At 40.2% G+C, this 26,938-nt stretch overlaps 1 protein-coding gene across 5 annotated transcripts in view; it reads left to right on the forward strand.

The window, feature by feature from the left end:
* Positions 1–26,811, forward strand: part of GANC (glucosidase alpha, neutral C) — a 75,933-nt gene extending 49,122 nt beyond the window's left edge. For 4 of the 5 annotated variants that reach the window (XM_025473066.3, XM_025473063.3, XM_025473067.3 and 1 more), the window contains exons 17-25: positions 811–912; positions 2,010–2,253; positions 3,641–3,705; positions 5,216–5,292; positions 8,405–8,479; positions 10,662–10,775; positions 12,273–12,385; positions 16,300–16,403; positions 16,996–19,792. In XM_025473066.3, the coding sequence (XP_025328851.1) occupies positions 811–912; positions 2,010–2,253; positions 3,641–3,705; positions 5,216–5,292; positions 8,405–8,479; positions 10,662–10,775; positions 12,273–12,385; positions 16,300–16,403; positions 16,996–17,105 (1,004 nt within the window). In that variant the 3' untranslated portion in view covers positions 17,106–19,792. Of the gene's footprint in view, positions 1–810; positions 913–2,009; positions 2,254–3,640; positions 3,706–5,215; positions 5,293–8,404; positions 8,480–10,661; positions 10,776–12,272; positions 12,386–16,299; positions 16,404–16,995; positions 19,793–26,672 lie in introns of those variants that run through there. The other variant, XM_025473064.2, reaches the window with a different exon arrangement.
* The last annotated feature ends 127 nt before the right edge of the window (positions 26,812–26,938 follow it).

The raw sequence follows: 26,938 nt of genomic DNA on the forward strand, positions 1-26,938 counted from the left end.
TAGCCCAAATTTAGAAAGAATTCAAATGTCCGGGATCCCTGGGTGGCGCAGCGGTTTAGCGCCTGCCTTTGGCCCAGGGCGTGATCCTGGAGACCCAGGGTCGAATCCCATGTCAGGCTCCCGGTGCACGGAGCCTGCTTCTTCCTCTGCCTGTGTCTCTGCCTGTCTCTCTCACTGTGTGCCTATCATAAATAAATAAAAAAATAAAAAAAAAGTCCATCAATAGGTGAGTGGATAAACAACTCAATAATAGATCCATACTATGGAATACTAGTCATCAAATAAAAAGGAATAAACTACAACATTATGCTGAGCAAAAAAAGCTAAAACACAAAATAGTATGTATGTTTCCATTTATATGAAATTTTAGAAAAGACATATAGAATGACAACAAAGAAGCCCACGTAGTCTTTTACAATTATGGAAATCGTTCTGTACCCTGCTTGTGGTGCCAGTTACAGCTTTCAAAACTCATCAAACTCTTCACTTAAAATAGGTACATTTATTGTATGTAAGTTATATTTCAGTAAAGTTGATTTTTTTAATGTTTCCTAAAATCAGGCTGGAGTTATACTTCAAAAATAAATGCCATTTCAGAATATTCTCACAAAATGTTTTGTGGATTTTAAGAACTTCTTCACATTAGATTAATATATTTTCATTGTAGAAACCAGAATTTGTATATTTTAAGGTCAGAAAGAAATGCTTTCCTTAATATTAATTTGTCTATTTCAAATAAGCAATCTCTGAAATTGAGTGCATGGGCTGATTTGTGATTTTTTTTCCATACCTTGTTACTGGTGATCCAAGGTGCTGTGTGGACGGGCGACAACACAGCAGAATGGAGCTACCTGAAAATTTCTATCCCTATGTTACTCACCCTCAGCATTACTGGGATCTCTTTTTGTGGAGGTAAGATGATATCCTCAGGCTTGAAGTGAGAGAAAAATAAAAAGCAAGGGTGTTTCTCTGTCAAGGCTGGTCACAAATGTGACCTCATGAGCGGTTTGGGGCAGGGATAACTGGGAATAAGAAAATGAGGAAAGTGAAGGGACACTTCCAAGCAGTTTGTATCTTGTCTGAAATGAGGACATGAAGTAAAGTTATCAGAGAGCCCAAGTGCTTCTTTCCCTCTTTCTCTGATTCCTCCTTAGATGGTCTTGAGAATTGAGTCTCTCTTCCTGAAACATACCTTTTCTTCTTCAAAATGAGAAAAATGGAGGGTACAAAGAATTGAGCAAATCAAAAATCAGCCTCACAGAAATGCTTTTTACTCAGCAGGTTTAAGATTCTATGACATAATTTAACTTAAAAAAAAAAAAAAGATACACTCTCAGGAAAGATAAATTTAGTTATAATAGGATTCCCTGATGGGCTGCCTTCCCAAAATCCTAGTAATTCTCTGCAGATGAGAAATCTCAATATGGAGGGTGCACAGCATGACTAGTTCCAGCTGTTCCTTGTTTTCTGTAGGAATAGAAGTTAATGTCACTCTTTGATAGATGTGTTTCTTACAGCATTGATCCCCATACCAAGAATATGTCTCCTGCTTAAGGACTAAGCACACAATTATACCTAAATCTCTAATTCTGATCGTCTGTTTTTCTTTAGTTCTACAATTTTTATCTTGCTTGAGCTGTTGCTTTAGAAGGAAATCAATTGCCAACCGCCCTCACCCCACCACTAAACACAGAGTTATTGAGTCAGGTCAACATTTTGCAATTTCTGGGTTTGGAAACATACAGAAATGTTGATCTTGTAGTAAAACCTCTGACTTTGGCTTTGGATAAGAAAAGAGGATTCAAAGAGAATATTGTCAGATCCTCAAACAGGCTGAGTTTTCAAATGTGTGCTCCCTAATTTCAGTCCACAGTTTCATCCTGGCATTTTGAGTGCACATACAGCAAGTATATTTGTCCTGTCAGGCTACAAGCCCTTATTTTACCTGTGTGCAACATTTGTTAGAAGCCTGGTTGCCTCATTAGGCCTCTCTCTGACTGACTAATCAGCTGATGTAGGCGGCTTCATCGGGAATCCAGAGGCTGAGCTGCTAGTGCGATGGTACCAGGCTGGAGCCTACCAGCCCTTCTTCCGTGGCCATGCTACCATGAAGACCAAGCGGCGAGAACCCTGGCTCTTTGGGGAGGAGTACACTCGGCTCATCCGGGAAGCCATCAGGCAGCGCTATGCCCTCCTGCCCTATTGGTATTTTCTCTTCTACTGCGCACATGTGGCTGCTGAACCAGTCATGAGGTAAATAGGCTTCATGGGTTGGGGGCCCCAGCAGCTAACCTATACCAGAAAACCCCCTAGCCCTTGGGGAACAAAGTAATTACACAGTGATTTCAAGAGAAAAGCCACATGTTTAATCAAGTGTCCTCACAACTGTGAGCAGGGTCAAGAAGTTGAGGTCACAGAAAAGCCAGATTCCCTGCTACTTTGTGATTCAAGTGTTAATATTTGATAAGAGACAGAAATAGAGATTTTTCAAAGAAAAAAGAAGTGACTATAACTGAATTCACTAACTTCACAATCATCCTCTCATGAAGAACAATTTATTCTGCCTGTCTTAGACTCTATCTTACCTTTAGGGCTAAACATTCCAAGTTTGAGATGAACTTTTTTCCCAGGATATAAATTATATTCTGATTTTGTTTTGGAGGCAGGATGTGAAAAACCAACTTTCTAAGTTAGAGAATGATAGAGAGACACATATACATCAAGGCTTCCAGATCAGCAGTTCCTAAGCCTGGCTCGACTAGAATCACCTGAGGAAGCTTCTTAAAATTATAGATTCCAAGGTCACATCTCCAGACCTACTAGGCATCTCCTTGGGTAGGTCTCAGGATCTAGATTTGTTAGAAGTTTCCCTGATGATTCTAGACATCAGCCATATTGAAAGACTACTGCTTTGTTACTTTTCAGTAGGAAAAGGATATATATTATTACAAAGGCTAGTGAATAAAAATAAGTTTCTCTTACTAAATATCCTTTACTCATAAGGTTGAAAAAAATATTAGAACCATTAAGTTGAAATCCAGATGCACAGATATTGACGATTTTATTATCTTTATGAGCCCAAATACCTCCTGGATAGTTGTGTAAAACAGTATAATAAACATACAAAAACCACACAATAGTTTCTCAATACTTCAAAAATGTTTCCTGCTTGAAAACAAGTAAAACCAGTTCTTTTCATTTAAATAGATAATGATTAAGGATGCATGAAAGGCAGTGACAGCATGAAAACTGTGGCACAAATTTCACATCATTATAAAATACAGTTTTACAAACATTAAATTGGTCCATATTGAGTATGTTCGGCATTTGGACTTGCATGCATACCTCTCTGATTCTGCCTTCAAAATAGTATTTAGTACTCAACAATCAGAAGGAAAAACTGTAGGTCCTAGAATTCTCAATCTTTCATTGGAACATTTCAGCGAGTAGATAGATCCCTCACATTAGAAAAATATATAGTAATCCTAGCAATTGCTCATAAAATTTCAAATCATTAAAAGAGTCTTGGCTCTTTGGCTTTTCCAATTTGAGTAGTTATAAAGCTGAAAATATAACTGATTTAATAGTAATAAAACATCTAATGATGTAGAAGTAAGAATTTTTTTTTTTCTTTCCCCAGGCCTCTGTGGATAGAGTTCCCAGAGGAATTAGACACTTTTGGTGTAGAAGATGAATACATGCTGGGTGAGCATTTCTTGCTTAATTTTCATTATGATAAATACTCTATGTTTCTGTTTTATTTCCTGTTTAAGAGCACTAAAAAAAAAAAACTACTATCAAAACAAAAAAAAATAAAAGAAATTCTGGCATTAAGATTTTTAGTATATTAGTGGAATGATAGCGCTATTCTGTGGTCATGTAGCACTTCTCATATTGTTAACTTCCTATAAACCCATTCTATTTGTGAGTGCAATTCAAGATTCCTGTTCTGGATCCACTCCTGAGTCTTCTGATACCACTATAGGGAATGGAAGTACAAGACAGTGAAACAGATGGTTACAGCAGTAAAAACTCGAGCATTTACTTCATATGCAAAATAGGGTTGTTGGTTGTGTTTTTGTTGGCCTCTTCTTTAATAAAGGTTAACCAGATTATGGAAGTTTATCATTTTAGGACTAGGATTCATGAAACGAGGCTTAACAGAGAGTAGCCCAAAAGGTGCATCCTGTTTCTAACAAGCAGGAATCCTAAAATATAAAAAACCTAGTGCCTAGTGCTACATCTCCACTTATTCTTGGGTCTCAGTTTAAATAGCTACTTCCTTCCTCTTATTACATAACTTTCATTCCATTTTGTGCCTTTCCTTTTTGGTATTTGTCCTAATTTGTAATTACTTGTTTAATATCCATTTTTACTGACTGCAAACTCCACGAGGACAGGAGCATTGTTTTATATGCCACTAACTCTCCAGAGCCTAGCGTAATACCTGGCACTCATCAGGAACTCAGTAAATATTTGTACAATTAAAGAGTGAATGCATAAATGGATGAAATTTACGTATGCATAGTGACAGAGTCAAAACAAAATTAATGATCTGGATTACCTTTAAGAGAATTACAGCCTTCTTGGGGATCCCTGGGTGGCTCAGCGGTTTAGCGCCTGCCTTTGGCCCAGGGTGTGATCCTGGAGTCCCGGGATCGAGTCCTACGTTGGGCTCCCGGCATGGAGCCTGCTTCTCCCTCTGCCTGTGTCTCTGCCTCTCTCTCTAAGTCTATCATAAATAAATAAATAAATCTTTAAAAAAAGAGAGAATTACAGCCTTCCTAGTGATAACTGCCCATGGATATACTCCTATCCATTCTGACCACAGTTCTGGATAACAGTTATAGGCTTAGCATTTTCAAAGTCACAGCAAACAATGATGCACCTGGAGAAATGTGATGGCTCTTTCAGACTCTTGGCATACTAGCAGCTATGAACAAATGAGACTGTAATAGACTGTGTCAGGTTCCCTTATTGTCCTAATATGCCATAAGGAATTTAATAATAAGTAACAATATAGTCACCATTTTGAGCACCAGTCCCCTTTCTAACAATGTATCGCTATGATGAATCATTGGTTCAGCTCACCAAGGTCTCTACTTTCACCAAGATCATAGTTGAGTGGTCTCTAAAACCACAAAAGCACTCAAAGGAGAAGGATGTTGTCAGACCTCTTAGAATGATTTTCAACTTTATTTCTTCTGTTTTTCAGGAAGCGCTTTATTGGTTCATCCAGTCACAGAACCAAAAGCCACCACAGTTGATGTGTTCCTGCCAGGATCAAATGAGGTAAGCATAAATGATGAACAGCCATGTATCTTACATGTTTCATATCTTCCTCTTTCATTCTGATGAATTAGCCTGTTAGGAAATAGATTGCCTTATGTAGTTGTGAAGACAGCCTAAATGACTATAGTAACTGAAGATTCTTGTAAGTCATGACCTTGGAGGTCAAGAAACTTAATGGAACTAACAGTGAGGAGAAAGATGAATAGATGATAGCACCAAGGAGGGTCAGAATAGTTCTTTACCTTCATATTTGGACTTGTGTAAGTGATTCCTAGTAAACACACTGAAGCTTTGAGTAGGAAGAAATCTTTAGTCTACTAAGAGCTATCAGTCTCTGGGAGGAAGCATAAGTAAGAAGAGACTTTGCTCTTTGGTTCTGGCTCTAACTAAATCTTAAATTTTTGGTACCAAAAACTGGTCTCCAGACACTTGCCAAAGTGGGTAAAAAGTAACAATGGTGACTTTCCTTTATGCTCCTCTAGCCTCCCAACTTTTTTATTGGTTGTCATCATTGATTTTATTACTGGATAAAATATCATCCTGCACTGCTGGAGTCCTAGGCACTGAACCCAGGCAGGGCACAGGGAAGAGGTATGATTAGTCCACGGGCTGCAGAGCAGAGAGCCATGAGTACAGCAATAGCCTCCAGAGACAGTCCAAGGATATATTGCAAAGGGGACAGGAGAAGAGGCAGAGCAGAAATTTGGGGCACCAGACCAGGGAAAGAGGGTATGGTATGGAGATCAAGGAAGAAACAAACCCTGGAGAGAGTCCTTGAGCATGGGTGCATTACCACAGGCTTCTGCAGGCAGAGGGATGAGGGGTGACAGTTACCAAACTGACATGAGACCTCCATATCAAGATATTCCTGGACTGACTCTGGGAAACAGTATGGAGTTTCCTCAAAAAGTTAAAAATAGAACTATCCTATGACCCAGCAATGGCACTAGTAGGTATTTACCCAAAAGATACAAACACAGTGATTTGAAGGGACACATGCACCCCAATGTTTATAGCAGCAACATCCAGAATAGCCAAACTAGGGGAAAAGTCCAAATGTCCGACAACTAATGCATGGATAAAGACATGGTATATATATTCCTATATATATATAGGAATATTACTCGACCATCAAAAAGAATGAAATCTTGCCATTTGCAACAACGTGGATGGAGCCAAGGTGTATTATACTAAGTGAAATAAGTCAGAGAAAGACTATTACCATATGATTTCAATCACAGGTGCAATTAATTTAAGAGCTAAAACAGGTGAACATATGGGATAGGAAAAAAAAAGAGAGGGAAACAAACCATAAAAGACTCTTAACTATAGAGAACAAACTGAGGGTCAGTGGAGGGAGGTGGAGGGGATGATGGGCTAAATGGGTGATGGGCAGGGGACCTTGGTATATTCATATAGCACCAGAGGATTTACCCTGTACATATTACCTTTTATTCTAATTAGTTCTGGAAATGGTAAACAGGTAATCCCAAAACGTTATTTACGTCCATTTTTTTTTTTCTTTTACCTTTCACTCCCACTACTCTTTATCTAAAGCTACTCGAATTTGTCAAAGAAAGACATTATAAGAGGGGCACCTGGGTAGCTCAGTAATTGAGCATCTGTCTTCGGCTCAGGTCATGATCCTGGGGTCCTGGGATCGAGTCCCACATAGGACTCCCCACAGGGTGCCTGCTTCTCCCTCTACCTGTGTCTCTGCCTCTCTCTCTGTGTCTCTCATGAATAAATAAATCTTAAAAAAAATCCTCATAAACACAGGCACAGAAATCCTTGACAAAACATTAGCAAATTGGATCCAGCTGAGGATAATACATGGAGACAAGGTAGGGTCGATCATGTTGAATCAAGGGTTCACCAGAGCAGACCATGGTCAGGTCACAGCCCTCTCACATTCACCGCCAGACAGGACAGCTCTAGAAAGGATGTGGTAATCCCAGGACGTGACCTTAAGAAATAGACTCTGTGGCTGCCAGAAATTATACAGAGCTAAAAGAGAGAAAAAGAGGTTTTTGTTTCCATACTGCTGCTGCTGGTGTCTTAAGGAGTTATCCTATCAAATTCCTTTGGAGGAACTTCTTGGTACTTCACGGACAAAACCCCCCTCAATGAGGATCCCAGATAAGAATTTAAACTTCAGGGCAGCCCGGGTGGCTCAGTGGTTTAGTGCAGCCTTCGGCCCAGGGCCTGATCCTGGAGACCTGGGATCGAGTCCCACGTCAGGCTCCCTGCATGAAGCCTGCTTCTCCCTCTGCCTGTGTCTCTGCCTCTCTCTCTCTCTCTGTGTGTGTGTGTGTGTGTGTGTGTGTGAATAAAAATAAATAAAATCTTAAAAAAAAAAAAAAAAGAATTTTAACTTCACTGGGACACCTGAGTGGCTCAGCGGTTGGGCATCTGCCTTCGGCTCAGTGCATGATCCTAGAGTCCTGGGATTGAGTCCCACATCAGGCTCCTGCGGGGAGCCTACTTCTCCCTCTGCCTCTCTCTCTCCCTGTCTCTCATGAATAAATAAATGAATCTTAAAAAAAAAAAAAAAAAGGATTTTGAACTTCATGCCTGAATTGCACTCTGCTAAAAGATGACACTATAGTAGCAATCCAAGTTACCATTTGTCTTTCTCCAAGATCTGTTTCCTTCTTAGACACTTTCCTTTTCTCCCACCTCATTTATAATTTAGTTGCTCACAATGTGCTTTTCTTTTTTGTTGTTGCTTTGTCTTTCTTCCATCATCTTTTTTACTCTTAACACATTAAGCTTCTAGACTGTAAAATCCAGACAGTAAAATCCATGAGGGCAGGTACTCTGTCTTTCTGTCCACTCGTGTGCCTAGCAGTGCTGGGCATGTGGTAGGCAGATGGACAAATGGACAAATGAATGGCCTTTTAGTGAACTTAATCCATCACAGTACCAGGGTAGTCCTTTGGGATCTTCTTAAAAGCATATGTTCTTGCTAACTTCCACTCAAGAATTTTTTTTAATTATACTTATTTTAGCTTCCTGGTTATTTGAAATCCAGATAAATGTTTTACTGAATAATGAAATTGTGAGCAGAGTTGTTCCTATACTCTTTTCATTAGGGTCTGTTCCTTTTCAGGTCTGGTATGACTCTAAAACATTTGCTCATTGGGAAGGAGCATGTACTGTGAAGATCCCGGTAGCCTTAGACACTGTAAGTTATTTTCAAGCTGTTATTTTTACCTGTTGTGCTGTATCAGTCTGCATAGGCTGCCATCATAAAATACCCCAGACTGGGTGGCTTACCCAACAGAAGTTTATTTCTCACGGTTCTGAGGCTAGATGTTCCAGATTAAGGTGCCAACAATTCAGTTCCTCGTGAGGACTCTTCCTGGCATATAGACAGCCACCTTCTTGCTGTGTCCTCACACAGCAGAGGAAGTGAGTGAGCTCTCTTAGGTCCCCACTTGTAGACACTAATCCTATCAGATCAGGGCCCCACTTTCTGACTTCACTTAACCTTAATTACCTCTTTACAGGCTCTATCTCCAAATACAATACAGTCACATTGGTGGTTGGGACTTCAACACATGACTTGGAGGGGGACACAAACATTCAGTCTAACACATGTGCCTACATAGAAAGAACCAATCACATTAGTGTTCTGCATAACAACACATAGGGCGAAAGACAAAAAGTAGATGAAGGGCTGCATGGGGCTGGGGCTGGGAGAGGGCTTGAGAGCAATGGTGCTCTAATGCTAACTGCTAATGAGTATGAGGATTCTTTTTGGGATGATGAAGATGTTTTAAATTGATTGTGGTGACAGGTGCATGACTCTCAATATACTAAGACATTTCATTGTACACCTTAAGTGGGTGAATTGTATGGTATATGAATTGTACAACGAAGCATGTAAAAGTGTGAGAAAAAAGTATCAACGTTTAGCCTGATTTCACAGTAGGAGACATACTGTGAAAGGATGACTTTTCCCCAAATATTTACATTTGTGTGTCTAAGAAAAATAGAAACGCTGAAAACAGAGTAAAGATGGTGGTCAGCACACACACCATACAGAATGTCCTTCTATAGGGCCAAGTCACAAAACATGATTTCCATTGTAACCCTGGCCCTCTACGTCCAGGGGAAGGCTGTCAGTTCTGATGTTAGAGTTAAGGGGGCCTGTCCAGACTGAACTCGTGAAGGGACGTTTGCTCTTGCAGCCAGATCACAACCACTACAGGCCCAAAGTGGTGCTAAAATTAATAAAGATACATTGATGTTATTTTTTAAAGCTGTTATCAGTAATATTAACTCTTAATAATAAAATGATGTCAGATGTCAACTTTCAGATCTAAAAGAGACCTGAACATTCATCTACTCCAACTCCTCATGCTTACAGGTGAAGAAACTGAGTTCAGGGAAATTCAACTACTTGTCCAGGGCTGTGGCTAGATTGTGGCAGAGCTAAGACCCCAGATCAGCTGGGCAGCATCCCACTTCTGAGCCCATTCTGTACTAATTTACTACCTCTGTCATTGGGAAAAAAGAAAAGAAGAAGCGATTGGTTGATGAGGAGGAGATAAATGTGCTTTATTCTTGCTGTCAGGCAGAGGGTGGACGTCTTAACTACTCTGCCTTCACTCCCAACTTCATTTATATTCTTGTACTTTTCTCCCTCTTGTACTTTACCTAGAGCGAAGTACAAGCCCTCATGTGATCCAAAGAGTTTCCTTACAGGGGATTGTACGGGGAGGCAGGAAATTTACTGGGCTTTCTTTGCTGGGAATGCCATTCCAGAAGAATTAGATATGGGCCATGCCTGTAACCCTGTGGTGAAAGTCACTTTAAGTGTGTTTGGTGGCTTCTATAATAAAAGTTTCACAGATTTACTCTCAAAATTTTTCCATCATCCTGGTGATCCAGGGAAGCAGGGAGCAGGAAGGGCATAGACCATATAGTAAGGACAGTCATCTCCCCAAAACCAAAAAAAAATGTAATATTTCATATGCACATGTACATACATGTGAGCCTACTTATATAGGCACAAAAACTCACTCCTTAGCAGGGCGCTAGAAATAAACACATGTATTACGTTGACAAGAAATTAAAAATACAAAATAGGAACTGCAAATAGGATAGGCAAAATAGATAATAAATTGATGAAAGGTGAGAAGTTTCCCTAATAATTTTAAAATGGACCATTTTTAGTGTTCGAACTCTTTTCCTTTTAATGCCATGACTTCCATATTTTCCATCTCTGCTCACAAATGTATTTCATCTTTGAGTCTATACTTCTAAAGCATGTGAGTCTTATACGACAAAATATTTTTAGATTCTACATTGAAATTGCCTTATACGAATACTCCTTTCCTGAGAGTATTGTTTTGTTGTAGATACCGGTATTTCAGCGAGGTGGAAGTATAGTACCAATAAAGACAACTATAGGAAAATCCACAGGCTACATGTCTGATTCCCCGTATGGACTCCGGGTGGCCCTCAGTACTAAGGTATTTGGAAAATGTTACCTTTACACATCTCATTCGTTACTACTTTTTTTTTTTTTCTATTCGTTACAACTTTATCTCTTTACAGGAATAGTGGCCTTTTGAGTATGTGACACTATGTAAAAATGATAAACCCCAATTATGGGATGAGTGCCTCTGATGTTTTTCTAGAAATCAAAGTTTTAAATCATTCCTGAGTCATTGTCCCACTTGTCTGACTTTCTTGGAATTGTTCTTAAGAGAATTCTGAGAACTAGAAATGACAGAAGTTGCCACTGGGGCACCGTGACCCTTGGTACTCTGAAGTTTGGCATTACCACCGAACTGCATGCCCATTGGGCCTAGTCAGCCTACCACATATATTAGCCCTAAAACTCAGTTGCCTGTAACTATGCAACATTTCAGGAACACCAACCCCACACAATGACTTCTGCTCTCATCAGATGGCTCAAACAACTAATATCTTCTGGGGTAAAAGCCTAGAAGGATCCAGAATTTGTATGTCCTTTTTAGAATATCTTTTGACCCAAATAAAACCTATAGCAGATTCCTTTCCTATCCATTTGCCCACCTATAATACCAACACAAATTCTTACTCTTCCACAGGACTAACCACAAATTCATACTCCTACACAAATATTATAAGATAATTAAGCTTTCTTTTCCATCTGTTTCACTTAGACATGTCTTCTTGGGCCAAACTATGAGCCTTAGATCATGGAATAAATTCAAGAGACTCAAGGCCCGTAGCACATCAAGCATTATCAATTAACAGTAAACTGCCATATAGAGTGCTGTGACATTGTCTGACATGCCAAAGGGGTCCTACTGAAAGGAAATGGGAACTAGATACCATTCTCTAAATGGAGGGTTTCTAAAGATAGCTGATCTCATCCATTATATACTAAATCTCTTTAGTTTTAGTTCCATTCTATGAACTTTTCTTTTTTATGAACTTTTCTTTTTTTTTTTTTTTTTTTTTTTTTTTTTTTTTAATATTTTTTTTAATTTTTATTTATTTATGATAGTCACAGAGAGAGAGAGAGGCGCAGAGACACAGGCAGAGGGAGAAGCAGGCTCCATGCACCGGGAGCCCGATGTGGGATTTGATCCCGGGTCTCCAGGATCGCGCCCTGGGCCAAAGGCAGGCGCCAAACCGCTGCGCCACCCAGGGATCCCCTTTTATGAACTTTTCTTGACCTGTCATCACATTCTAGGTTAGTATATTCAAAGAAGCCACCTATGCCACTCACCATATTTTGTAGTTTAAATCTTTTTCAACAAGGTCTAACACTGTGTTCCTCTTATATGACTTCGTTATTCATATTATTTCACTGATGGATGATTAATATATATATTTGTATGACTACATTGTACACTTTGAATATTAAGCTTTGTTTAATAAATTTTTTCACAAATTTTTAATCCCTTTAGTGGGTGACATTCTTTTCCTAGTAAGCTATTACATAACACATCCTCTATCTATGATTCACTTCCCAGGGTTCTGCCATGGGTGAATTCTACCTTGACGATGGCCATTCATTCCAATATCTCCACCAGAAGCAATTCTTGCACAGGAAGTTTTCATTCTTGGCAGGTGTTTTGATCAACAGGTAATGACAGCTAAAAAGCTGTGTGTTTTCTTAAATAATTTATGCTATCCTCAAAAGCACAGCTGATATTTTAACATGCTAACTTCAAAATTACAGTGATCTCAGATTAAAGAAATTAAGGAGGAAGACCATTTGTGGAGTATCTTTTTTTCAGCTTCACTAAGGTATAATTGACAACTAAAATTGTAATATATCTGAAGTATACAACATTTTGATGATTTTGCTATCAGTATATGCTGTAAAAGGATTCCCACAATCAACATCAAGTTAATTAACTCATCCATCACCTCACATATTTGCTGTGTGTGTGTGTGTGTGTGTGTGTGTACACTTAAGTTCTACTCAGTTGACAAATTAAAGTTATACGATATAGTATTGTCAACTATGGTCACCATCTTATACATTAGATTCTCAGATTTAGGGCACCTGGGTGGCTCAGTTGGTTAGAGCTTCTGCCTTCAACTCAGGTCCCAGGGTCCTGGGGTCAAGCCCCACATCGGGCTCCCTGATCAATCAGAAGCCTGCTTCTCTCTCTCCTGCTGCCCTGCTTGTGTTCTTCCTGCCAAATACATAAATAAAATCTTAAAAATATATATATTCTCAGATTTTATTCATCTTATAACGGAAAGTTTGTCCCCTTTCACCAGCCTCTCCCTATTTCCACTTGCAAATAGAAATGATTTTACTTCTTCCTTTCCAATTTATTTCTTTTTCTTGCCTAATTACTCTGGCTAAGATGTCCAATACTATGTTGAACAAATATGGTGAAAAGTGAACATCTTTTTCTTGTTTCTGATTTTGTTTCAGCTTTTTCCCATTGAATACAGCTGTAGGCTTATCATATACAGCTTTCATTACGTTGAGGTATATTCTTTCTTTTTTTGAGAAAGTGAGAGAAAGGACACGAGCAGGGTAGGAAGGGGCAGAGGGAGAGAGAGAATCTTTTTTTTTTTTTTTGAGAGAGAGAGAGAATCTTAAGCAGGCTCCATACTGAGCATAGAGCCTGATGCAGGGCTTGATCTCATGACCCTGAGATCATGACCTGAGCCAAAATCAAGAGTTGGATACTTAACTGACTGAGCCACAGGCTCCCTGAGGTACATTCTTTCTATACATAATTTGTGGAGAGTTTTTATCATGAAAGGCTGTTGAATTTTGTCAAATGCTTTTCCTATATCTACTGAAATAATATTATTTTTATCTTTTTTTGTTAATGTAATGTATCATATTTACTGATTTGCCTATGTTGAAGCATCTCTGTATCCCAGGAATAAATCCCACTTGATCATGGTGTATGATACTTTGTTGAGGAGTTCTACATCTGTGTTCATCAAAGATATTGGCCTATAATTTTCTTTTCTTATAGTGTCCTTGCTAGCTTTAGTATCAGGGTAATGCTGCCCTCATAAGATGAATTTGGAAGTGTTCTGTTTTTTGGAAGAATTCGAAAAGAATTGATATTCTTTAAATGTTTGATAGAATTCAACAGTGAAGCCATCTGGTCCTGGACTTTTCTTTGTTGGCAGTGTTTGTATTTATGAATTCAATATTCTTACTGGTAATTGGTCTATTCAGATTTTCTATTTCTTTATGATTCACTATTGGCAGATTGTATGTTCTAGCAATTTATCCATTTCTTCTAGCTTATCCCATTTATTGACGTGTAATTATTCATAGTAGTTTCCTATGATCCCTAGTATTTTTGAGGTATCAAATATAACATCTCCTCCTTCATTTCTCATTTTATTTATTTATTTATTTATTTATTTATTTATATTCCAGTGTAGTTAATATACTGGAAAATTAACATGTTAGTTTTCTGATTTTATTTATTTGAGTACTCTTTCTTTTTTTGTTGGTGAATCTAGCTAAAGATTTGCCTGTATTGTTTATTTTTTCAAAAAACTAGCTCTTGAGCAGCCTGGGTGGCTCAGTGGTTTGGCGCCTGCCTTTGGTGCAGGGCGTGATCCTGGACACCTGGGATTGAGTCCTACATCGGACTCCCTGCATGGAGCCTGCTTCTCCCTCTGCCTGTGTCTCTGCCTCTCTCTGTATCTTTCATTAATAAATAAATAAAAATATTTAAAAGAAAAAACTAGCTCTTAGTTTCATTGATCTTTCCTATTGATCATTTTAGCCTCTGTTCCATTTATTTTCACTCTGATTTTTGTTATTTCCTTCCTCCTACTAACTTTGGGCTTAGCTTGTTCTTTCTATAGTTTCTTGAGGTGTAAAATTAGGTTATTTAAAATCTTTTTCTTAATGTAGGCATTTATTGCTATAAACTCCCCTCTTAGAATTGCTTTCACTGTATCCTGTAAGTTTTGGTATATTGTGTTTCCATTTTATTCTGCCTAAGGTATTTTATTTCCCTTTTGATTTCTTGTTTGACCCATTGGTTATTTAGGAACATATTATTTAATCTCCATATATTTGTGAATTTTCCAGTTTTCTTGTAATTGATATCTACTGTTCTACCATTATGGTCAGAAAAGATGCTTGATATCATTTTAAATCTGCTAAGACTTGGTTTTATTCTAACATATGGTCTGTCTTGGAGAATGTTCCATGTATGCTTAAGAACAATATGTATCTTCTGCTGTTGAATGGAATATTCTCTATATATCTATTAAGTCTATCTGGCCTAACATGTAGTTTAAGTTCATGTTTTCCTTATTGATTTTCTGTGTGGATGATCTATCCATTGTTGGAAGTGGAGTATTAAAGTCCCCTGCTATCATTGTATTGCTGTCTATTTCAACCTTCATATCTGCTAATATTTGCTTTATATATTTAGGTGCTCTGATACTGGGTGCATAAATATTTTAAAATGTTATAACCTCTTAGTGAGTTGATCCATTATATAACAATTTTTGTTGTCTTATTACAGTTTTTGGCATAAAGTCTGTTTTGTCTGATATAAATATTAGCTACCCCTGGTTTTTTTTTTTTTTGTTTTTTGGTCTCCATTTGCATGAAATATCATTTTCCATCCCTTCACTCTCAGTCTGTATGTGTCCTTAAAGCTGAAATGGGTCTCTTATAGATAGCATATAGTTAGGTCTTGACTGTTTAACCATTCAGCAACTCGGCCTCTATTGATTAGAGTCTTTAGTTTAAATAAACTTAGAATAATTATTGAGAGGTTGTGTGGGGGCTCATACCTCAGATGGGGGCCCTAAAACTGGGGCAATAGGAGTGTGATCCAAACCTTTTACTCTTCAGGAAGAAGTTAGTAGTTCCTCTCCCAATTGTATGACACTGTCCTGGGGGTGGGGGTTATGGTGAGAGTGTTTCAGCTTTTCCTACCTGTTTTAGTGGGGTATTTCCTCAGTCACCTGATATAGAAGAGCCACTCAGCTAGTTTCTGTATCTCTAAAAGGAAATTAATTGCTCCACATGTAGCTCCACACTCTGTGGATCCATGGGAGGAAGGCAATTCAGGGGCCTCTTATGTTTCCATCTTGGTCTGGAGTTTCCCTGAAGTATTTTTCAATCACTCCATGAACCAACCTTCCTTATTGTCTCCATCTTCCTTTTCTTCCCTCTCTAAAAAATAAAAAGAATTCAATTTAAGTTATGATTAATCCCATTTATCCACCCATTAAGCAATTATCTGATTTCTTAAAATCTTATTGCAGTATCCAAGTCACATTTGAGACTTCAGTGTCCTTAGATTATTTCTCTCCAAATGGCTTGTTAAAGGAAGATTGGTTTGTCTACTGGTTAGGCTGCCCTTGGCACAGGGAATCATCTGTTTCCATCTCTTCATCATAGTAAACATGACAACCATATCGTTCATGCCTCCATAGGGAAAGATGAGAGGGAAACTCACAAGGCTGGGATGTTGACATTGTAATGAGTCCAAACCCCTCATCCTCTCCTTTTCCTAATGCCGTTTGTATCTATTCCAGTTGTGCTGACAAAAGAGGTCATTATCCTACCAAGTGTGTGGTGGAGCAGATCTTCATCCAAGGCCTCAAGAAGCAGCCATCTTCTGTGACCACCCATTCATCTGGTGAGGAAACAGGTCATTTGGTTTTATAAACATGGGAGTTTCTGCAGCAAAGAGATGATTAGTCCTAAAACTGATTGACTAATTGCACTTAGTCAGTTGCACCCTACACTTTCTTATGGAGATCAAATATACTGGTATCTAGAGGAAGCAAGGCCATCGTGCTTCTCATCAACTGGCCTTTCTGCAAACTGTAAGCTATTAATATTTTTCTAAGGGAAATTACTTGGGGCTTGAAATAACATTGTAGCTTCTCTGAATATATTTTTAACTGTAGATATCTGAAGCCCCAGAGAATCCTACCCATGTTTATGGAGTTTCCTAAAGGGATATATTCTTTCTTACCTACTGAATTTCTTGGGTAAATCACTTTGTTCCTTACAATTTCTTTTCAACCAATATTGCACTCAAAATGATGGAATGTTTAATGTTTAAAAAATTCATGGAAATCCATGGGTAAAAGTGCTACTAAATTGGATTCTCCTAAGTAGAGTTTAAGGTTTTATGATCAAGTCAGAAATATTTTAAATTCAAAGGAAAGATTTTCTCTCCTAGATATTCATCTAACTCTTCCTCTTATTGTCTTGATATTTAGATGGTAAAGAGGAGCCTGTGGCTTTTACATATTGTGCCAAAATGTCTACCCTGAGGCTAGAGAAGCTCTCACTGAACATCGGCACTGACTGGGAAGTCCACATCAGATGACAGTGAAGTGCACCCATTGATGAGCACAGGAAGCAGCCTGCACTTTTACCCTTTCCCTTGACCTTTACTGATATTTGTGCTGCATGCTAATTGACTTCTCTGGCTACAAATGATCTTTCATTAGTTACCAGTTTACTGGTAGATCTCAGGTTTTATATATTTTTTAAATATTTTATTTATTTATTCATGAGAGACATACACAGAGAGAGAGAGAGAGAGGCAGAGACATAGGCAGAGGGAGAAGCAGGCTCCATGCAGCAAGTCCTGGGTCAATGGCAGGCACTAAACCATGAACCACCCCGGGATACCCCTGGGTTTTACATTTTTAGAGGTACTAGTAATACTCTTTGTGTCAAATACTACTTCTTCTCCTAGATGCAAGTAGCCCCAAGACATTTATAGAGTTCATTGATCTGCTGCTGCTTCTTGGACCATGGCGCTGTGATACACACTGTGGCCCAATGAGTAGCTTATCTTTGAGCATAACTGGATGGGTTTATTTGTTGTTCTTTTTTTTTCTTTAAGTGAACTCTGCCCCCAATGTGAGGCTCAAACTCACAACCTTGAGATCAAGAGTCATATGCTGGGACACCTGGGTGGCTCAGCGGTTGAGCATCTGCCTTCAGCCCAGGGCGTGATTTGGAGTCCCGGATCGAGTCCCACATCGGGCTCCCTGCATGGAGCCTGCTTCTTTCTCCCTCTGCCTCTCTCTGTCTCTCATGAATAAATAAATAAAATATTTAAAAAAAACAAAAAAAGTCATATGCTTTACCAAATGAGCCTGCCAGGCACCTCTGGATGGGTCTGTTACATGTGATATGTGGGCCAAACCCACCTTGTGTGGCCCATTTGTGGAAGCTTGCCTCAGGCCAAGCGGCAGAGTCAGGCTGACTATAGCTGCTGAATTGCTTAAGGCCTGTCTCCAATAGACAGCAACCTTTGGTACCCCCTCCCCCCCCCCCAGTTATCTTTCACTCACTTAGATGTGAGTAAAACAACCCTTTTCTGCTTGCACTGCATACACTGCAGAGATAGGAAGTTAATATCCCCTAAAGATTGACTTAGAAGCACAAAGGATTCTTTTCCCTGTCATGCTCTTTGGGCTTCACAGTTCCTAATTAATCTCCTTAAAATTACAATTTATCTTAGTTATTTTCATTAAATACTGTTTACTAATCACAGAATATTTGTAACATAAGTAAGCTATAGCTTACAGTTAATATAATTAAATGAATACCCATATACCCAATACCAAACTTCAGAAATAGAACAGAAGGCTGGGATAAGGGGATCCCTGGATGGCTCAGTGGTTTAGTGCCTGCCTTTGGCCCAGGGCATGGTCCTGGAGTCCTGGGATCGAGTCCCACATCGGGGTCCCTGCATGGAGCCTGCTTCTCTCTCTGCCTGTGTCTTTGCCTCTCTCTCAATCTGTCTCTCATGAATAAATAAATAAAATCTTAAAAAAAAAAAGAAAAAAAAGGCTGGGATAAGGGTAAGTGAGGTACTTGCCTTGGGCAAAAAGTTTAAGGGGGTACGGAAAAAATGCAATCATCAAAATGAATAATATTTTAATATGGTATTTTTTTAATCAAAATTAATGCAAAAAATAATTCCTGAAGAACAAAATATCAACATTTTATTTTTTTAAGATCTTATTTATTGGGATCCCTGGGTGACGCAGCGGTTTGGCACCTGCCTTTGGCCCAGGGCGCGATCCTGGAGACCCGGGATCGAGTCCCATGTCGGGCTCCCGGTGCATGGAGCCTGCTTCTCCCTCTGCCTGTGTCTCTGCCTCTCTCTCTCTCTCTCCCTCTCTCTGTGACTATCATAAATAAATAAAAAAAAAGATCTTATTTATTTATTCATGAGAGACACAGAGAGAGAGAGAGAGAGAGAGAGAGAGAGAGAGAGAGAGAGAGAGGTAGAGACACAGGCTGAGGGAGGAGCAGGCTCCATGCAGGGAGCCCAACACGGGACTCAATCCTGGGTCTCCAGGATCATGCCCGGGCTGAAGGCTGCACTAAACCGCTGAGCCACTGGGGCTGCCCAAAATATCAACATTTTAAATAAAGACATGATCAGTATTACTGAGTTTTCCTTTTCCCTCAGGCTCCGGTATGGTTTGGGCATGGTCTAGAACATTACAACACACCAGTTCCTTAGAATGCTTGCTGCTCTGGAGCTGCCTGTGACTCCCTGCTGCCTGCTACCACTGCTGTGAGGCAGCCTCATGTCCTCAGCACTCCTAAACCAATGCACATTTCCATGTTTCCTTCCCTAAGCAACTTGCCAACTGTCACCTCTGTGCCTTCTGTTCCCTGGGCCCCATATCCACTGCCTTCCCCCATCTGTGGAGATCTTACCATCCATTCAGGCCCCAGTCAAATGCCACTTTTCCATTAAGCGTTTCTAGCTAGCCCAACACCCCCATGCCAGTGCACCCATGAGCAGTGATTTTGCCCATTTCTGAAAAGTTGTTCCAGTGTGTTCTACTTAGCATTCTCAGGGATAGTCCCTTAGTATTTCAATCCTGTCTGTCTTGTCCCCCAGCTAGATTGTATGTTCCTTAAGAGCATGTTATATTTGTCTTCTGTCTGCCAGAACAGCATTACACTTAGCTTTCAGTAACTATTGGCTACAAGTGGTTAACTGATGGATTTGATTGATTAAAAAATGAGAATTGCATATATTAGTTTCGGATTTACTTTATTTATTTATTTGTTTGTTTATTTATTTATTTATTTATTTTAAGATTTTATTTATTTATTCATGAGACACTGAGAGAGAGAGGCAGAGACACAGGCAGAGGGAGAAACAGGCTCCATGCAGGAAGCCCGATGTGGGACTCGATCCCAGGTCTCCAGGATCACACCCTGGGCTAAAGGTGGCACTAAACCGCTGAGCCACCTGGGCTGCCCTGGACTTACTTTTTTAAAAAAAGATTTATTTATTTATTCATGAGAGATACAGACTGAGAGAGAGAGGCCAAGACACAAGCAGAGGAAGAAACAGGCTCCTTGCAGGGAGTCCGATGCGGGACTTAAATCCCGGATTTCTGGAGCCACCCAAGTGTCCCAGATTTACTTTTTTTGACAAGACTCTTCCCTCTAGATGTAGTAGACATTGTACATTTCCTTGTGGACATGTTTTCATTATATCAATTAAGGTTTGAGCTTTGTACCATATATAAGCTGACACAGACATTTGCAGATTCTTTGCTAACTCTGTAAGTTTTACAAATGAGGAGAAAGGAAGAAGCTGATGTTAACTGAAGCAGTATTTCCCAGCTTCAAACTTCCCTTTAGCAACCTACAGTAAGAACTTGAAAACAGGCTGCTTTTACCTAATATAAATGATTGTTTTTAATAGCATTTAAAGTTGAATAATTAAGACCTATCTTTAACATTTGTTGCATTTATTCTTCCATGTAAAATATTTTTGAAAGAAGAAATGAAATAAGAACTACTTGAGTAAATTAGGGGTACATTGCTCTACCTTGACCCAGAATGATACTGAAACATTCACCTGGAGACATTGAGTAGAGAGAAATACAGTCTGGGTGTTAATTGTTCTCTGCCCTTTACTGCTTCTCACACATTACTCACCTCCTGTTTCTGCAGCTGTGCACCAGAGCACTATGTGAGGGTGAGTTGGCCTGCAGGTGTTCAGTTACCATTTGGCTAACTTTTGACATGTTTACTCAGGAAACTGGATTTCATGTAAGAATTAGAACAATCTCCGCAGAGATTGAAACAAAGCTTTCAAATGCATTAATGTGTCTACTTAAGGCTTAAATGCCAAGAAATGAAAGTTGACAAATTAGTCTAAATCAGAAACTGCCCAACAGAAAAAGAGGAAAAGGTAATTTATAAAAGAAAGTAAAACAGACAAAACAAGCATGAAGGGTGCTCAGCCTCATTAATAATCAAAGAAATGATTTTTTTTCACCCAACTAGCCAAGATGAAAAAGAGTAAAGGTGTCCAGTTGGTGTGGGGAATAGGCATTCTCATGCATCATTGGTGGAATTATAAATAAGTACAATCTTTCAGGATGAGTATCTGGCAATGGTATCAAAACTTTAAATTTGTATTCTCTAATTCATCAATTCCACTTCAGATAAATCAGATAAATTGTTCAGAGCTACTAATTTCAGTGTGATTTACACTAGGAGTAAGCTGTATTCTTTAACGGGACTGGTTAAATATAGCCCTTTCATACAGCAGAATACTATGCAAGTATTGACCTATAGGACTAACTATGTTCTGGGCACAGCTCACTTCAGAACAGGTGAACTCCCATGTGTCAACATGACCAAGGCCAATCCCAGATCAAGCCATTCTCTTAAAGGCTCTCTAGAGGAGAAAGCACAGATTGTCACCAAGAGTTTGTCTTAAAGTTGTGCTGAGCCTTGTATCCTGATTAACAAAAAATAGTGAACCTGGGCACACCTGGGTGGCTCAGATGGTTAACCATCTGCCTTCAGCTCAGGTCATGATCTCAGGGTCCTGATTTCCAGGTCCTGGGATCATCCCTGCATCAGGCTCCCTGCTCAGTGGGGAGTTTACTTCTCCTTCTGCTCTGTTTCTCCCCTCTGCTCATGTTCTCTCTCTCTCTCTCTCTCTCTCTCTTTCTCTCTAATGAATAAATAAAAATCTTTAAAAAAAATAAAACAGTGCATCTGTTCACCATAGCCACAGAGAAGACTGCGTTTCTCTGTGTTCTGGAGTTTGGTCTGTGTGCAGGATTCTTCTACTTTTTCACATCTCTTTCAGTATCAGGGTATCATAATGATAGCAGAAACACAGTCAAAACATAAATATCTGAAGCTTAATGGTTTTTCACCCGTAACTAACCATCCTACCTCAGAGCTTTCTGGGAAATGGAATGCCTATGACAATATCAAACTTCCCACTCTGCTTTTAAGATTTCCACCTACCAAACCTTCTGAATGCCTTGTGTAAATTCCAGGGGCAGCACCCAAGACAAATAACTTTGCAGCTAAGGGCATAGAAAGCCAACAGTATCTACACTGGAAATAGATTAGCATATTAACCACAGACAATGGAGGCCATATAACTAGCATTCTAGGAGAAATAAAGGATGGCATTTGATATCAAATCTGCCTGTCTTATGACCAGCATTGCAAAAGACTGTGCGGTGCCATAGAAAGGCCAGCCAGAATTTGACAGCTGCTTCTTGACAGTTGTTTCCAGCAGGCTGTGGTATTAGATTCTTCCCCAGTCAGAGCTAAGGAAAGGGGAGCCCTCACTATTTATATGCAAGGATCCAGCAATCTTATGTCTAGCTCACATTACTGGAGTCATCGTTATGCATTTAGTATCTCCCTGGAAATCAGAAAACCTGGGGTCTAGTTTGGTTCTCCACAAACTGACTGAGGGATCTTGGCCATGTCATTTAATCTCTCCAGGCCTTGGTTTTCTCATTTGTGAGATAATTTCTAAAATTTTGTGAGCTTTCCATGACCTCGCTGTAAAATTATAGCAGATATCTCAAGTTTCCTCATGTAAAATAGGATTAATCAAACCCACAAGGTGATAATACAGATTTAAACTATTCTATGTGGGAGCGCCTGGATGGCTCAGTCAATTAAGTGTCCAACTCTTGATCTCAGTTCAGTTCTTGATCTCTGGGTCATGAGTTCAAGTGTCCAGTGTGGAGCCTACTGAAGAAAAAAAAAATAGGGGACACCTAGGTGGCTCAGTAGTTGAGTGTCTGCCTTTGGCTCAGGACATGATCCCAGAGTTCTGAGATCGAATCCCACATTGGGCTCCCTGCATGGAGCCTGCTTCTCCCTCTGCCTGTGTCTCTGCCTCTCTCTCTGTGTGTGTCTCTCATGAATAAATAAAATATTTTAAAAAATAAAAAATATGTATCCTAGTGAGTAAGGGACAGATGGGGCTAGGTAGGGAGAGATAGGTAGGGGGCTAATGACTAGGCTCATGCAGGGGTTATGTGTTCAGACGCACAGAAATCCCAGGTGTGGGAAATGCTAAGGCATACAAAACCAGAGATAAGAGAATATAAGAGACAATGAGACTACCTTTTCAGAGACAAGATATCTCTCTAAGAGCTACAGCTGGACCACTGAAAATTATCAAACTTCAAAGTAAAGGTAAACGTAGTGCTCTCAGATTTAAGTCCTCTAGTCAGTTCTCAATAAAAGACTGCCAGCGAAAGCCACAGTGGCAACCCATTCAGGACCCCTCTTCACTCTAGAGAGCTTTTTTCTTTCCTTTCTGTTCTCACCTTCACTGAATAAACTCACTTCACCCTTTTGTGTCCATGAGATTCGTTCTTCAACTCTGTGAGACAAGAACCCTGCTATCCTGTAACACTATGTGTACGGAAAGGGAAAAATAGTAACTCTATTTTGCAGAAACCTGGTAGATTCCACCTTAGCCAGGTGATCAAGATTGACGTCACCTATGATAAAACACATCTATATCGTGTACTTCCAAATGAGAAGGGCATATGACCTGTGATATTCTTTCCCCAAATCCACAAGCTCAGCATAATCAAATGAAAAACATCAAACTCAAGCACTGAAGGGCATTCTACAACATACCTGCCAAGTACTCTAAACAAATACCAAATCATGAGAGACAAAACCTGAGGAACCATCAGAGATGGGAAGATACTGAGGAGACATAACAAAGAAATGCTGTGCAGGATCCTGGATCAGATCATGTAACAGGAGAGGAAGAAACAAAACCATTAGTAGAAACACTAAAGAAACAAAATATGGGGCATCTGAGTGGCTCAGTGGTTGAGCATCTGCCTTTGGCTTAGGTCATGATCCCAGATCCTGGGATCAAGTCCCACATCAGGCTCCTAGCAGGGAGCCTGCTTCTCCCTCTGCCTATGTCTCTGCCTCTCTCTGTGTGTCTCTCATGAACAAATAAAATCTTAAAAAGAAAGAAATCAAAATATGCCTTCTAATTTATTGAATAGTATTTTACCAACATTAATTTCTTAGTTTAGAATATTGTACCACAGTTACATAAGGTATAAACATTAGGGGAAGCTGGGTGAAAGGCATACAGAGACTCTCTACTATCTTGCAACTCTTTTGCAAATCTAAAATTACTTTAAAATGAAAAGTTTTGAAAACTATGTGCAGTGGCCAGCTCACAGCAGGCACTTAATGAATGATGGGTGTTATAAGCAAATGCAGTGCTTCCAATAGAATTGAATCAAAGAAATATTTATTGATGGAAAAGATAGTGATACAAACCCATAATTTGGCTTGTTGGTGCCAGAGAAACCAGTCCAATCACAGATATTGCATGATGTTGGCTGAAATATGTTATAAAAACTAGTTCTTTATCCTCAAAGAGACTTTTGGGAATCGAAATGTACAGCTGCTCACATGCTCATTATCTGCCTTTTGTTCTTGGGCTCAGATCAGATTTCTCCCGGATAGCATGAGTTTCTACAGCTACACAGCTGAATAAACCTTGGTTTTGGAACTGCTAATCTTGAGAGGGGGCGGTTTATCCACAACAGTTGATAAAGCAAAATGCATAGCACATTGCACTCTATGTGTTTGATATTCCCATCCTGCTATGACAATAGCAGGCTCATCTTCTCACACACTCATCTCAGTTACCAAGTTACTTAGATGGCCAAGGAATGAAAAGTCAGTGGGTGTGTGGCCCAGAGATAGCTCCCCCCACCCCAGGGACAAATCAGCCAAAATGCTTTGATTGCATTAGCAAAGCAATAAGAAGGATAAGAAATTTCTCCTCACATAGGGAAATTTTGTTCAGCAGATATACAACATGTATTTAACCAAGAGTATTTTATGTGCTTAATCCTGAGAGTAGAATGGGAACCCAAGTCCCAACTTCACCGAGCTAGTGTCTTGGAGGGCAAACAGGAAGCTCAATTAGCAGAAACAATAAAATGTGGGTGGGTGCTGTGAATTTCAAGATGGTACAGAGCAGTGGGATGGGACTCCAACGTTTAATGGTGGGGAAAGGAAGCTTCCCCCCTCTGCTTTCCATGTCACTGGGGAGTTTGAGAGTGGAAGTCAGTCTTTTTAGAGGCTTTTTTTAGTGTGGGCAGATAGGCATGCCCTGATTGGAAACACTGTGACCACAACGATCCTGAGCAGATTGCACCTATCCCAGTGCTGTACACATGGAAGATGTTCAGTACATGCTTATAGACTGAATGCTGACTTGCACCAATGAGTGACTGTCATCCAACCTGACCTAACCCCAAAGTAATGTTAAATTTAGGACACCTCTAACAACAGCATTTATTGAGTGCTTAAGAAAATCCTGGCATCATTTTAAATGTTTTACATAAATTAAGTTGCTTAATTTTTACGATAACTCAATAACAGAATGGTTATCCACATACCCACTCTATAGGTGAGAAAACTGAGACTCGGAATAAAGGAAGAAGTAACCCACCTAAAGTTACCCAGGCACAGCCAGCAAGCAGCAGGTCCAAACTTTGAACCCAGGCAGTCAGCCTTCAGGCTGCCCTCCCCTAAGAGTAGTAGTAAAGGTCCTTGGGCATTAGAGGCAGGAGGATAGGTTGATGGTACCTACAAGCAGCAGCTCCAAACACAGGGCTCCTCAAAGCTGCAACCCCAGTGATCATGAGCCCAGTAGTACTCCCTATCTCAGCTGTCACTTCCCACCTTCTCTCACAGCCTCCAGCCTTGGGCTGATGAGACCAGTCACATGGTAACAGGCAGGGCTACAGTCTAGGTCAAGCTTCTGTTGAGCCGCGCGTGGAACATCGCCATCTCCTTACCTCCCAGGTACTGGCTGCCAGGGGTACAACACTAGGTGGAGGCCAGGAAGGCAGTTCCCTTCCCCAGAGCCACTTGTGATCTTCTCTAAGAGCCCTGAAACCAACTCTTTTGGAATGACATCCCCCCGAGACTTGTCAACAGGCAACCCGATTCAGTGTCCAATTCCAGCTTCTGACTCAGATGCCTAATGGGCAGGCCTGCATAGTCAATTCAGGTGCACTTTTTGTAGCAAATTTGGTCCAGTATATTTTGGGGGTGGAGAGAGACAAGAGGTGTCTAGGTCAAGTGGGCAAGAAAGAGACAGGGATTTTTCTCAACTGGGGACTCCGCTGAGTGGCATTTTCCACCCAGACAGTTCCACTGAACGCTGACACCATAACATTCTAGAAGAGATGCCAAATCCAACTGAATCATGTTCTGATATCCTAGAGTTTTAGAAAGTGAAGATCACGTTCTCAACAATGTCTAGAACATTCTCCTAGACTTCAGTATCTCACCCTTGCTACCTTTTTTCTCAATATTGATCTCCATTCCCTTGGTGGCGGTGGCTGGCAGTCTGCATGCGAGCCGACTCAACAAGGCATCAGCAGTTCTTTGCTCATTACCGGTGCTCAACCTCCTGGGCTATTCCCCTTTCGGTTTCCTGACAATACCAGCCCTTAACGACACCAGGGACACGTCGCTAGCCAGGCCCTCCTTTCTCCACCGGCCGGCTGGCTGCACACTAGCCTCCCTTGCTGTCATGCTCATCATCTTTCTTCATGTCTATTTTTAGTGTCCCTGGCTCGGGCCTCTGGGGGCCACTGAAACACAACCCTGGCTGGCCCTGCGGCTCCCTCCGGCCCGGCGGCACCCAAATCCTCCAGGGCTCCTTCCTCAGGACAACGGCCGGCTTCGGGGCGCTTTGGAGATGGACAGACGCGGGGTGACCATCTGATGGGCTTCAGCTTCGAGTGTGGACGTGGACATTTTTCTCTCAGATGACACAGTCCCTCCGACCTCCCCCTTGCAGGTAGCTGTGTCTTGTTTCCCTTGAAAACC

This window comes from Canis lupus, chromosome 30 (assembly GCF_003254725.2).
Source record: "Canis lupus dingo isolate Sandy chromosome 30, ASM325472v2, whole genome shotgun sequence".
Lineage (NCBI taxonomy): Eukaryota > Metazoa > Chordata > Mammalia > Carnivora > Canidae > Canis > Canis lupus.